Source organism: Anthonomus grandis, chromosome 3, assembly GCF_022605725.1.
Source record: "Anthonomus grandis grandis chromosome 3, icAntGran1.3, whole genome shotgun sequence".
Taxonomy (NCBI): domain Eukaryota; kingdom Metazoa; phylum Arthropoda; class Insecta; order Coleoptera; family Curculionidae; genus Anthonomus; species Anthonomus grandis.
In genome coordinates, this window is record NC_065548.1 from 10,311,402 (window position 1) to 10,324,358 (window position 12,957).

At 30.2% G+C, this 12,957-nt stretch overlaps 2 protein-coding genes across 2 annotated transcripts in view; one reads left to right on the forward strand and one right to left on the reverse strand.

Moving 5' to 3' along the window:
* The first annotated feature begins 1,953 nt into the window (after positions 1–1,953).
* On the forward strand, positions 1,954–2,871 carry LOC126734255 (5-formyltetrahydrofolate cyclo-ligase-like). Its single transcript, XM_050437794.1, has 4 exons — positions 1,954–2,182; positions 2,241–2,368; positions 2,419–2,546; positions 2,635–2,871. The coding sequence occupies exons 1-4, from the start codon at positions 2,072–2,074 to the stop codon at positions 2,853–2,855; spliced, it is 588 nt and encodes a 195-aa protein (XP_050293751.1). The 5' UTR covers positions 1,954–2,071; the 3' UTR covers positions 2,856–2,871.
* Positions 2,872–10,076: 7,205 nt separating this feature from the next.
* Positions 10,077–12,957, reverse strand: part of LOC126734252 (zinc finger protein 22-like) — a 29,444-nt gene continuing 26,563 nt past the window's right edge. The window contains exons 5-6 of the mRNA XM_050437789.1: positions 11,514–11,629; positions 10,077–11,452 (exon numbers count right to left, since the gene is read on the reverse strand). Of these exons, the coding sequence (XP_050293746.1) occupies positions 11,238–11,452; positions 11,514–11,629 (331 nt within the window). The 3' untranslated portion in view covers positions 10,077–11,237. The remainder of the gene's footprint in view (positions 11,453–11,513; positions 11,630–12,957) is intronic.

Below are 12,957 nucleotides of genomic sequence, written 5' to 3' on the forward strand. Positions count from 1 at the left end.
TTTTACTGAATTTAGTTGCTATAACATTACCTGATATTATTAAGTTGCCAATTAGTTCCTTTATTGGAACTGATTTGTCATTAAATGCTTGAGCAGTGTTTATACTGTTTATATTCTTTAATCCAACCCAACAGAAAATACTACGCAAATGCCTTAAAATTCTAAAATCTAAATTAAACAAAACTGGTTTTTAAGGGACTCTGTATCCCAGGCAAATAATGCACTATCATAACATAATATACCAAGCATTTTTCCCGTGCAATGATCAGTTCTTTTGATCCTAATTATTAGAAAATTAACTTGTATATTTAGGGAATAAATTAGTACTTTATGACGATTTATTTTGGTACCTTTTAAAAGCTACCAATGTTTGTTTTTGAATTTCAATCTTTGCCACTAGTTTACGGTACTTAGTTTACTGAAGATTCTTGAAATATTATTTACATATTTTTGGCTTTATTATATTAGAGTCAAGTTCTTTTCCTGAGAAAATAAAAAATACAAGGAAAATGTATGATAGTAACTGACACTTCAGAAAAATAACAGTTATGAATAAAACAGAAGATACCCGCAATAAAGATTAAGGAAGCAAAGAGACAAGTTTTATTAAAAAGTCTCTAATAAAGATTAGTGAAGAGATTCATGAAGAAGTAATGATTCTAAGGGAACTAAGGGCTTAAGGGCTTTTTTCCGTTGACTTCGCAAGAATTGCGGTAACTGTTTTATCAGTATTAAAACAGTTACCACAATTCTTGCCACGCTTCTAGTTATAGTATTTGCTACCATCTTTTATTCTATATCTTGAAATACCTCGACAAATTACTCTTAATGTCACTGCTGCTAACTCTAGTTTTCTCGATAAGTAAAGAATTTAAACTTTTTAAGAAATTATTTATAATAACGAACAATTTTTTCAAAAATTAAAAAAACTAATCTAATCAACAGTTAAAGCTCTATATTGGCTGTTCTATACTGAAAGTATTCCAAGTAAGCAATTTTCTCGTAAAATGAACATTTCTCGGAAAATCTGATATTCGAATTAGTGAAGTAAACAGTTTTTACCAAATATCTCGAGTTCCTTTTGATCTTACAAGGGAATTATTATAAAGTTAACTTGTAGATAGAGGTCTTCTCCATTGCAAAACATTTTTCTCGTAAAATAAACATTTCTCGAGAAATCTGGATTTCAAGGTGGTGATTTCTACAGCTTTGCACCAACCAGCTTTTGCTTGCCAAGTATATCGAGTTCTTTTAACCCTTCAAGAAAATTATTACAGAGTTAACCAACCCTCGAGAGGGTTGTACGTATCCTGTTCAAGCTAATTTCGGGAGATGCAATAGAAATTTCTCGACTCTAGGGAGAAAAACTACGATAGAAAAACACAATACAGTAAGCAATGGAGAAATGAACTAGGATGAAATCTCAAAAAATCGATTTCTTGGCCTGACTATTTCTTCTATACGAAAACTCTTCTTAGTCTCATACATCTTGGACAATGGTAGTGAAATTATATGTCTGGACTATAGGGAGTTAAATTGCAAAAGTAAAATGTGATTTTATCATGAATGATGCAATAAAATCTTAAAACATTATTGTTTGTATTTGTTAATATAATTGCTATAGCAAGGTAACCTACGTAAGAAAAAAAGTAAATTTGCCAGGACTTGAGCTGAGACTGAAGATGAAATAAAACTTTTTCCTAATCATGGAGACGATTGCAATTAACTTAAAAAAATGCACATTTCATAGTCGTTTTGCCCTGCTACATATATGATGACGTTTCACCTAAATATTTGTATAAGATAAGTAAATACACCTAAAATACTTTTCAATTTCCTAATTATTAACCTTAATTATATTAACATTCATTCAATTCTTATTACATAACATATAAATAAGTTCAATTTGTAGTGATGCAAAACAGTATTTGTCATCTTTTAGCCATTCGCACCAAAAGTCAAGAAGTTCAACAAAATAAAAATACACACTGATATTGTATTCTAAACATTATTTTACGATCACATGAGTAACCAGTTTAACTAACAACAGTTAATTTTTTCGTAGTTCAAAATGGCTAATATCGTTGAGGCGAAAAAAGCTATAAGGGCACTGATTCCTGATAAAATTGCCCAATTAAGCTGTGAAGAAAAAGCCAGGCAATCGAAAATTGTATTTAATAAGGTATTATTATTATTATTATATTTAACTGTTTGTACATATTAAAAAAACAAACTTTTAGCTAATAAATTTACCAGTTTTCAACACTAGCAAGAGGATATCAGTATACCTTAGCACAGCAGATGAAATCGACACTGAACCAATTGTTAGGACGATTTTTGCACAAGGAAAAGAATGTTTTGTGCCCAGGTAAGACATCTAATAGATAAAAATAAAAAATATTCCTTATTTGCTTTTAGATATTGTAAGGCAGGGATGCAAATGGTTAAATTACGTTCTATGGAGGACTGGGAGACTTTACCACTAACAAAATGGAATATTAAGCAACCCTTATTGAAGGATGTAAGGGAGGATGCTATAGAAACTGGTAAGACAAGAAGTACAACATATATATATTTACGATTTTTAGATATTTATTGACATCTTAAATATTAAAATGTCCGTTTGGTTTTTAGGTGGTTTAGATCTAATCATTTGCCCAGGAGTCGCTTTTACGAAAAAAGGAGACCGCTTGGGCCATGGTGGTGGTTACTACGATGTATTCCAGAAAAAACTGCGAGAAACTCAAAAGCAATCCCTTACCAGTGTGGCTGTAGCATTTAAGGAACAAATTTTGGACGAACTGCCTCTTACTGATAGGGATGTTACTGTAGATATGGTTTTATATTCCGAATAAATGTATTTTTGTAATATCAGTAAGAATTTGTTGTAACCCGGAGTGTTATGTAACACGAATGCTTAGTACTGATATTCTGTAAACAGACCAGGAATGTTTTATAGCTATATTTCATATAAAAGCATTTTGTTATCTCAAAAACTTTCCGAGTTACATGTAATTAAAAGGAATTCATTTTCTTATTAGCTGTACTCCACTTTTTCCAAATTAAACTTATTTTATTAAACACAGGGACCCTAAAAATTAATTATTTCAGATTTTTTAAATACTATTTAAATTTTTTCGGCTTTATGGGTCCAATTTAACATCTCATGGGTGACCTTTTTCATTAGATTTAAAACTACTTGGGCTGAAGTTGGGATCTGTTTTATTCTCAGCTTCAGTTTTTCTCCTCTTCTCTTTGAGACATGGGGTTTAATTTTATTTTATAATAAATTTTTATATAACGTATTTCTCTTTAAAAAAGTGTGAAAATGATTGTCTTCGATAATTTATAACTACTTTTCGGAGGAACCCAGCTAAAAATAGTTGATAACTTTATAAAACCATTATGTTCTAATGGAAGTATTACTAACTACAAAGTAAGAAAACAAATTGGACAAGTCTTTGTAGTACTTTTTAATATGAACTATTTATTGCAATATCGTATGATTTTTGTAAAATTTTTAAATAAAATCTCTATGTATCTTCTGCAAAAGCTTCAAAAAAGTGCTGTTGATGAATTTTTAATTTTTAAGAAAAAATTTGTATTCTTATATGGTTGCGTGCATAAAAACTTTTTTTCATCATTTGGCTGCTTTTGCGTTTAATACCTCCTCTCCTACTTACCTTCATGAAAAATTAAGTTTTCGAAGAGATGTGCACGATTTATGAATAAATTACCGGTTCCTCACTCGTTTTTGTTCAGCCAAAGATAATTATACTAACGAAGTAGTTTACTATTATTTTCTTTGGTTCAGCCTTATTTCGTAATGTTTTCTTTTAATGCCGTTTCACGGTATAATAAACTTCGAATTCGCCTAAATGCAGGTCGTTGCATGCTGGCTTAAGGATATAATCAAAATCGTATTTTCTCACAATACAGACAATCTCCCTATAATTTATTTTTTCTTGTTTATTATTCCTGAATCTCCAATTCAAAATGAGTTTTCATAAATGCTTGCTATGTATTTCTTTATTTTTTTGTTCTTGTAATTGTAGGTTAATTTGATTGGCCCTAGGCTAGATTAATTTATGTTTTAGGTATTATTAGTAATTATTTGTAATTATAATTATAATTTAATATAATCGATGAAATCAAAGGATCTTATTATGCAGTCAGAAATACTAGATCAAATAAATTTACGTTCAATAATAAGTTCGGATATACATTGATTTAGTTATCTTTTTTAATCTATTTTTAAAAACTACTTACTTTCCTGAAACAAATTATAAATTTTTAAGGTTACTTACCTCTAATTATAAAAATGTTCACTAAATTTAAAAACAGTAATATCTCAATGCTAAGCTTATATTATTAAAATTCCTAAAAAATATTAAAAGGTGTGGCTTTCTAAACTAAGATATGTTAGTGCCACTAAATGTAAGAAAAATAACTTTTAGGGATTTTAAAATTATTTTTTATTCGTCTTTTATAATTTTTTCATATGCATATAGTATAATGCAAAAAGAAAATAAATTAAACAGATACTTTTTAATTTATTATTGCCGTTTATTTAAAACAGAAAATATCAAAAGAATATAATTCAAAATACCTACCAATTAACAAATATTCACATAATATGGTCAAATACAAAAACAAAAAAATAATAATAAAAACCCCTAAAGCAGAATGCAGTCTTATATGTTTATGACAAATTTTCAATTTATCGGAATAACTCTGTAAGACGGGAAGCATAAATAAAATGCTACCTGCCGACACGTGTTTCTGGTTTTTTTGGACTCTTCAGGGCAGGGGCACTAGAAAACCAAAGAAAAAAGAGGAAAACATAAGGGATCACGAATAAGAGCAAACAACCAATTTGTGTAATAAGCCTTGATACCTAATGGTTTGGGAGGAAAAATACAGCATCCACAGTACAAAAGCATAAGTTATCTGCGTGATACGACCGTGAATCAAGTTAATATAGTTTCAAAAAATGTCTAGCTTTTTTTGCTTCCAGTCTTACGGAGTTATCCGATAAACGTGTCCTTGTGTCGTTTAATTCTCCGTGGTAGCTTTTTTTCTTTGAAATGTTCAAAATATTGACCGGCTTGGATGCATAAATTCTTTATTAGTCCTAAATTACGCTTTGGGCATTACATCCAATTTGTTTCTTAAATAGTCTGCAGCAATTAAAATTTGTTGTAACAATTTGGCCTCAGTAGTTATAGAAGAAGCATAAACTCTCGACAAATAAAAGTCGTAGAGGGATTAAATCAGGTGATCTTTCTGGCCACTTTGTGGGTGCATCAATGCCCCTTCCGATCCACTTATTGGAATGAAGTAATAGTACCCGGAGAATATTATTTATAGTAGTTTAGGAAACCTTAAATTCGAATCCCACACGTCTACAGCTTGTTTTGGTATAACTAAATAATTTTAAAATACGCTCAAACAAGCTTAACTTGTAATTAGACAGTAAATATTTTTATTGACATATAAAAATATTAATAAAACAGCAATGCTTAAACAGTTTAGGAAACAAACAAAAATTGTTTTGCCGTTGTTTACATTCCTTTCTTTTTTAAGTTTTATTTCAAATTTCCTTTAATAATTATTAGGCAGGTTAAGCATTAATTCAATTTATTTTTATTTTAATTTTTTGCGGGAAAACCGTGCGTTAGGCGAAAATTTTACAAGAAAAAAAAAGCTTCAAAGCTAAAACAGCTAATACCTGAGAAGCAATTTAAGTCATTTATACAACAGTGTAACAAAATTACCTACAAAAATGTATTTATGATTTTTTTTAAATTTGCGGGTCTAAATCCTTCTATCTTGCCAAGGAATTTGTGGTTAAGCGTTGTACACTGTATAATTGTTTTTTAAGCACGTCTTTTTTTAAAGTACAATATATATATTCCCGAAAAGTTTCTTAGAATGAAAATTATAACATGATGTATTTATATGCTTGGAATAATAAAGAAATATGGATGGAAATAATAAATGAATTGCCATTTAGTAACTTCAAATTTTTTTAATGTTATCTAGAAGTTTTATATACATTATTAAGTTCTTTTTTGGATAAATTTAGTAGGAAATTTAATAATAAATAATATCTTTCAAGCGTTAGTGGTATACGAGTTACCAATTTTATTGGACATTACGTCACTATTTCAATAAGTATCAATTTGGAAAATACTTTATATGCTCAATTATTGAAAAGAATATAGACTTATTCATGTATGTAGAAAAAATTATGAACTTAAATCTTTAGCGATCCCTTTCAATATATTTAATTCACTCAAAGTCCAATATTTCTTAAATACAATTATTTACTTGACGCTAAAATTGTTTTTGTCGGGAATCCGGTAAATCCCAGCCGAGCCGAGCCGGACAGCTATACAGCGTATTATTATTACTAATATAGCCAATCTGAGTGTTTGTTTTGTTGTACATGTTTTAATAAATATAAATACTCATTTATTTCCCAATTTAATATGGACTTGGACCGGCAAAATAACCAAGGAGGTAGAACGCAGAACAATTTTTTCAGGGATACTAGAGCTACTTAGAAAATCCGATGAACCTAAGACCTGGATTATCGCCATTGCATGGAAAATCAGTAAAACAAGTATTAGTGCAAGAAACGGAAAAACTGATATTACGATTAAAGTCTAATAAAGGGAATGAAAATGATTTCGAAAATGATAACGATAAAGATGATTATGTAGCAATTGCTGGAATAAAGAGAACAGATCCTCCTGGAAAATCAATATTTTAAGGAAAAACATCAAAGAAGCCAGCGTCAATAAAAAAAATATATTATTTCTCAAGAAATAGACTTGTTGACTGATCTTAATGTTTCTTGAATGATCTTGGAATATTCAATTGGCCTCTGATTACTTAGAAACTAACGAGCGATGTGTCTGAAAGGTGTTTTTCATTAGTAGGGTTAATTTATTCAAAAATTAGATCCAGTTGAAGAGTTGCAGACAATACTATTGATAAATTAATGCTTTTGCGCCGTTACTTTCGGAAACAAGCAATGTAAGTAATTGAAGTTCAGTAGGTACCTAGCTAGTTTCTAATTACTGCATAAATGTTTTTTACTGTTTTGTAAGTTTTAAAATATACTCGCCGGCACAAAATTCCGCCACCCTGAAATATTGACCAAGTTTGATGTTTTATAAATTTTTTATTTTTTGTCAGATTCTCACGATTTTGCCATCAGTTTTTAGATACATTTGTTGTAATTTTTTAAAATCATTTTGTAAAGTAGCATTTTTTGATTAGGCTATATTATACAGGATTAAAACAAACTGTTGTTTTTTCTCGTAATTTCAAAAGACCCTGTAGGAAAATTAAGGTGGATAATTCTGTTTACATACTGTTCCTTGTAATCTTTGATGATGTATTCTAAGCATTTCGATTTTTGATTCATTCCATTATCTCATTTCTGCTGCGAGCTGCAATTTTTTTATTAAAACGCTGATTTGAAGCTTATTTTTAGATAATTAATGTCAAGTTTTCGGTTAAAAATTATCGTTGGCTAAGGACGCAATTAATGTGTCATAAAGTTTGACAGTGTCACTATTATAATTTGTTGAGTGTCAATATGGTATTAACTCCAGCAGACGTGGGTAGAATTGTTGCGTTAATAGAGGATGGCCGTAGCAAAAGTTATGTCGCCCGTACTCTGAGATTTTCGCGGTCTACAGTTCGAGATGCCTGTGAGAGTATTTACAGACGGGAATTTTTACTAGACGACAAGGCTCTGGCAGAAGGAGAATGACCACTGCAGCTGATGATCACTTTCTTACCATTAGTTCTTTAAGAGATCGAAGATCTACTGCTGTGTGTCTAAAAAATGACTTGCGAATACTTCATGGAGTAAGTGTAAGTGAAAGAACGATACGTAGAAGATTAGCAGAAGCTGGACTTTATTCACGAAGGCCAGCAAGATGTCCACAATTACTTCCTCGGCAAAACAACACCGACTGAGGTTTGCAAGATCGCATTTTGAGTGGACTCTAGAACAGTGGGCAAACGTACTATTCACAGATGAATGCAGGGTTTGTTTAAGGACGCCGGATGGTCGCGAGCGGGTATACAGACGTAGAAATGAAAGATATGCTGACTGCACCATTTCAGGACAAATCTCATATCGTGGCGGTTGTCATGATTTGGGCGGGTAGTTCTTCCGAAGCACGTACCAATCTTGTATTTATTGAAAATGGAGCTCTAACCGCCCACCGTTACATTGAGGAAATCCTTCAAGAAGTTGTTGTCCCATTTGCTCCTTTCATTGAAAACCAATTTACATTATGCATGATAATGCTAGACCTCACGTTGCACATGTAGTGAGCGAATATCTGGATGAAGTTGAACGAAAAGAATTAGGAACCTTATTCATTCGATGCCGCGAAGACTGCAAGCTGTTATTGCTGCGAGAGGAGGAAATACACGCTATTAAAATTGTTTTTTTTTAATTAACTTTATGATATACCTACGCTTCAAATCAGGGTTTTAATAAAAAATTTGCAGCTCGCAGCAGAAATGAGAAAATGGAATGAATAAAAAATCGAAATGTTTAGAATACATCAAAGATTACAAGGAACAGTATGTAAACAGAATTATCCACCTTAATTTTCCTACAGGGTTTTTTGAAATTACGAGAAAAAACAACAGTTTGTTTTACTCCTGTATAATATAGCCTAATCGAAAAATGCTACTTTAGATAATGATTTTAAAAAAATCACAACAAATGTATCTAAAAACTGATGGCAAAATCGTGAGAATCTGATAAAAAATAAAAAATTTATAAAACATCAAACTTGGTCAATATTTCAGGGTGGCAGAATTTTGTGCCGCGGAGTGTATTTCGGGATTGCTAGTTTGATTTTTTCAAAAACATTTAATCAAAGACTTTTTTCAAATTAACTTTGATCTGCTTCGAAAAGTAACAAAGAAAATACGGATTCTTGTCTAAATAATTAAAGGGTCTGATCCTAATATAATTCAGTAATAGAAAATAAATGAAAATATGTTTTCAATATCCAATTTATTTTAACAGTGCCTTATTATTTATTACCTTACTTAAAAGTTATAATTTTCTTATCTCTTCCTTTCTTTAGCAAAGAAATCCATGTATTATTAAAATCAACCGAATAAGTAGATATGGATCAACCTTTTTTTTATTTGCATATTTTTGAAATTGGTTCTCTGCTTCTGTGGTTATTGTCAAGCGCATGTTGTGTAATTTTTTATTTTTGAAAATCATACTTCATGATTATCATCAATCATACATGATTTATGTTTATTAATTCTTTTTGGTAATGGTCTACAAGTTTCACCTATGTAAAATTTACCACAAATAAAAGAAACTATTATAAAATTCATGTTCATTAATTTTTTTATTAATATACATATATCATAATGTATGTAAAATAGTTCCTATTTTAAATTTTTAAGCAATTCTTTTAATTTTATCAGGAATAAATGGTAAAATAAGATTGATAAGAGGACAAAAAGTGGTTACTTTTACACGCGGATTATCAAACTCTTAAAATCAATTTTCCCAAAAATTATTTTTTATTATAGTATTTCCTAAATTGATATTTGTTGAAATAGTAACATAATACCCGACAAAATAGGTAAGTAATTATGAATTCGTCACAATAATATAGATTTTACTTAATAGTGGTACATACACATATTTCTAAGCAGGTTGATTTGCAGAAGAGACCAAGATTTTTCTTAAAATATTCATAAGATTAATCTATTAATATGTTTTATTTGCACCATACTAATTCGGAATATTTTTACTACTTACTCGATACACAAAAGTCCTTAAAATATCTTCTTCGTATGTATTGTCATATATTTTCATTTCTCTTAAGGAAAACCTTTAATTAAGGAAAATTATTAAGTGATGGTTCTTTTCTTTATTATTATTCTTCAGGTTACAAAACTACAATAGAGTAATAGCAGTCGCACACAACTCGCAAAAAATCGGTACATTATAAAATACTATCGGCTCTTAAAATAAATAAAACTTCGATAGATAAAATGTCGATTTGAATATACACTTAAGTTTTAAGGAACATTTTTCTCATAAGCAGTTTTTTTATTGATACTTAGTAGTAAATAAATCTTCTGCCTAATTACAAATACAATTTGTTATCAACATAAAGACATGGAAGTCAGGAGATCAAGATAAATAAAATATATTTATATAAAAAAAAAATGACTAAAAAAATTGCACAACAAAAAATATCATGGTATACAGTCTTAAAACATACGTAAAGTCTTCATATACAGTCTGAAACAATTTTAACACTAAAGAGTCATATTGCTGAAACCTGCAGGTAAATGGTCTATTGCATCTATTGGTATAATACTAAAAACTGGTTATGTATTTACTGTATGTGGTGTATATTATTAATAAGGTTAATTAAAATACAAAAAGGTAAAAAAAGGATTTTTACTTAAACTAGTGATAGATTAAAATGAGATCTTCAAAATGGCACTATATTAGATTCAAACTAAAAACTAATATTCACAGAAGTGGCAAGGACTAAAGAAGACTATTTTAACCTGACAAAACTGCCAAAATGCCAATAAATACGTTCGTTTTTATACAGGTTATTTACAAAACTAGACACCGCTTAAGTCTTTTCAATTAATAGCTGAACACTTTCTTTAGATTGTTTTCGTCCTAATCCTAAAGGTGCCTAAAGGCACTGCTTTTTTTCACTCCGAGAATATTTACAAATTATTTACATGTAAAACTTTTAAAATAACGCCGCATCACAATAACGGATCAAACTTCATTTCGTCCCCTCAATGCCAAAATAACGAATGTGGTCTCTTAAAGAAAATAAATAAAAAAATTAAAAATCAATATAAATTTAATTTGCAACTCGAACAGTGACCAATCCCAATTATACATCGGCACTCTAAAAAAAAAAGGATGTATTTTTAGTGCTCATTCCAATATTAAATAGGGGTTTTCTCAAAACTATAAATTTGCACATTTGGCATTGGAGGGACGATTTGGTAAATATTTAGCAAAAATTTAAAAAAAAATGGCATTAAAAACTGGACACTTTGACAGTTTTTTTTTTGAACATTTCAATCAAACAAGAGAATTTCATGCGAATCAAACAGGTTTGAAATCGAATTGGTATAAAAAAACCCGCTAAACTAATTTAAAAAAAAATATCACACGCGTTAAAGGGTTAACCGTTGACAACCTCGGGCTGTTGTCGACTAAATGGTTTAACTCTATGGTTGTTTCGGATATGCGAATTCAAATTGCCACTCTGGACGAAAGCCTTGTCGCAAAAATGACACTTAAAAGGTTTTTCGTCCGTGTGTAACCGTATGTGATTGTTGAGGTTTCCCGATTGGGTAAAGGCTCGGTCGCAATGTGGGCACTTAAAAGGTTTTTCACCTGAAAAACCAAATGATGTGTTCGCAAATTTATGGGTTAATTAGACGTTTTGGTGACTTACCCGTGTGGATTCTCATATGATTGACCAAATTACAGCTCTGCGAAAAGGATTTGTTGCATACCTCGCACATATAAGGTTTGTCACCGGTGTGGGTTCTCATGTGGATCTGGAGATTTCTGAAAGCAAAATTTCATTAGGAAAATAATTAATTGAAAATTTGTGTAGCATGATGTTTGTTTATATTGAAAGATAGGGTCCACTCTAGAAACTCTATTTATCAAAACTATAATTAGAAGAAAAATGTTGGGGTTCTCATGTAAATTGAGATAAATGACAGAAATTTTTTTAGGGAATATATTGTTACAATTTTTTGGCATTCAATTAGTCTTATGGCTTGCTTCTCAAAATATTACAATCGATGTACCAAATAATTCAAAGGTACTTCCTTAAAACCCAAAAACAAAGAGACCTGTCGTTGGAATACCTGCCTAGGTAAATATGTTTTTGAACCTCTTTGTCAAATGTTTAACTTGTTCTTGCAAGTATTGTGAATGTCCTGGAAATAAGCAAATATTTGTCTCATCTTAAGTCAGAAGAAAATTGTATAGGGTTGAAAACTATCGTTCAATCTCCATATATGCAATAATTTTAAGATAAATGTCTTGTCAACTATATTCATTATTAATTTCATTTCAAAACATGAGTAGGAATCACAAACATTGACTTGATATTTTCATGTTTTTGTTTTCTATCTGAACAAATTAATTTGTCTAATTTTCTCGAAAACGAATCGACCGATTTAAAAAATCAAACGTCAAAATAAAAGACTTCGAAAGACCTTTTAAACAAGCTATTACTCGATACCCCTTGCCATTTAACATTTTTAAGGGGATGACCCTGGGGGGCAGAGGGTGAAGTAATTTTAGGTTAGAAAGTTGTCCCCCTTGACAAACCTTTTGACGTATTTTGGCGTTTTTTTTTTGTTAAAAAGTGGTTTTCAATAAATCCGTGGTGGGAAGTTTTCAAATGAACACCCTGTATACTACAAATTTAGTGAAGAAAGACCCTTATGATGGTCATACAGTTGATTAAATGATGTTAACATAAAGTTTGATGTGGATTGTACCTGCAAATGTTCACTTTTGGTAACATTTTACTTATTATTCCTTTATATTGTCTGTATCTTATTTATGTAGCATTAATTTTCTTATTGGTTAGAGTTTTTCTTGTTAGATAATTCTTGAGAACCTGATTTAAGTGTATTTATGGTCACAATCACAGAAATGTTTTTTATAGTAATACAATTTTCACAGATTGGCATTTCTCTAGGAGGATTTTAGCCAATTCTTGCCATGGTGTACACAATAAGGGATAGAAATTCACATTAATTTTTTTTTATAAATAACAATGAGTGTAGGAACTTAACTTTTATCAACCATATTCAAATGAAGAGTTAAATAATTGTACGATAAATTCTATTGCAAATTCACAACCTATAACTATA

Coding starts and splice junctions, on each gene's coding strand:
- LOC126734255 (XM_050437794.1), top strand. CDS start 2,072: ATGGCTAATATCGTTGAGGCGAAAAAAGCTATAAGGGCACTGATTCCT. Junction 2,369..2,418: donor AAAGAATGTTTTGTGCCCAG/GTAAGACATCTA, acceptor ATTTGCTTTTAG/ATATTGTAAGGCAGGGATGC. Junction 2,547..2,634: donor GGAGGATGCTATAGAAACTG/GTAAGACAAGAA, acceptor TTTGGTTTTTAG/GTGGTTTAGATCTAATCATT.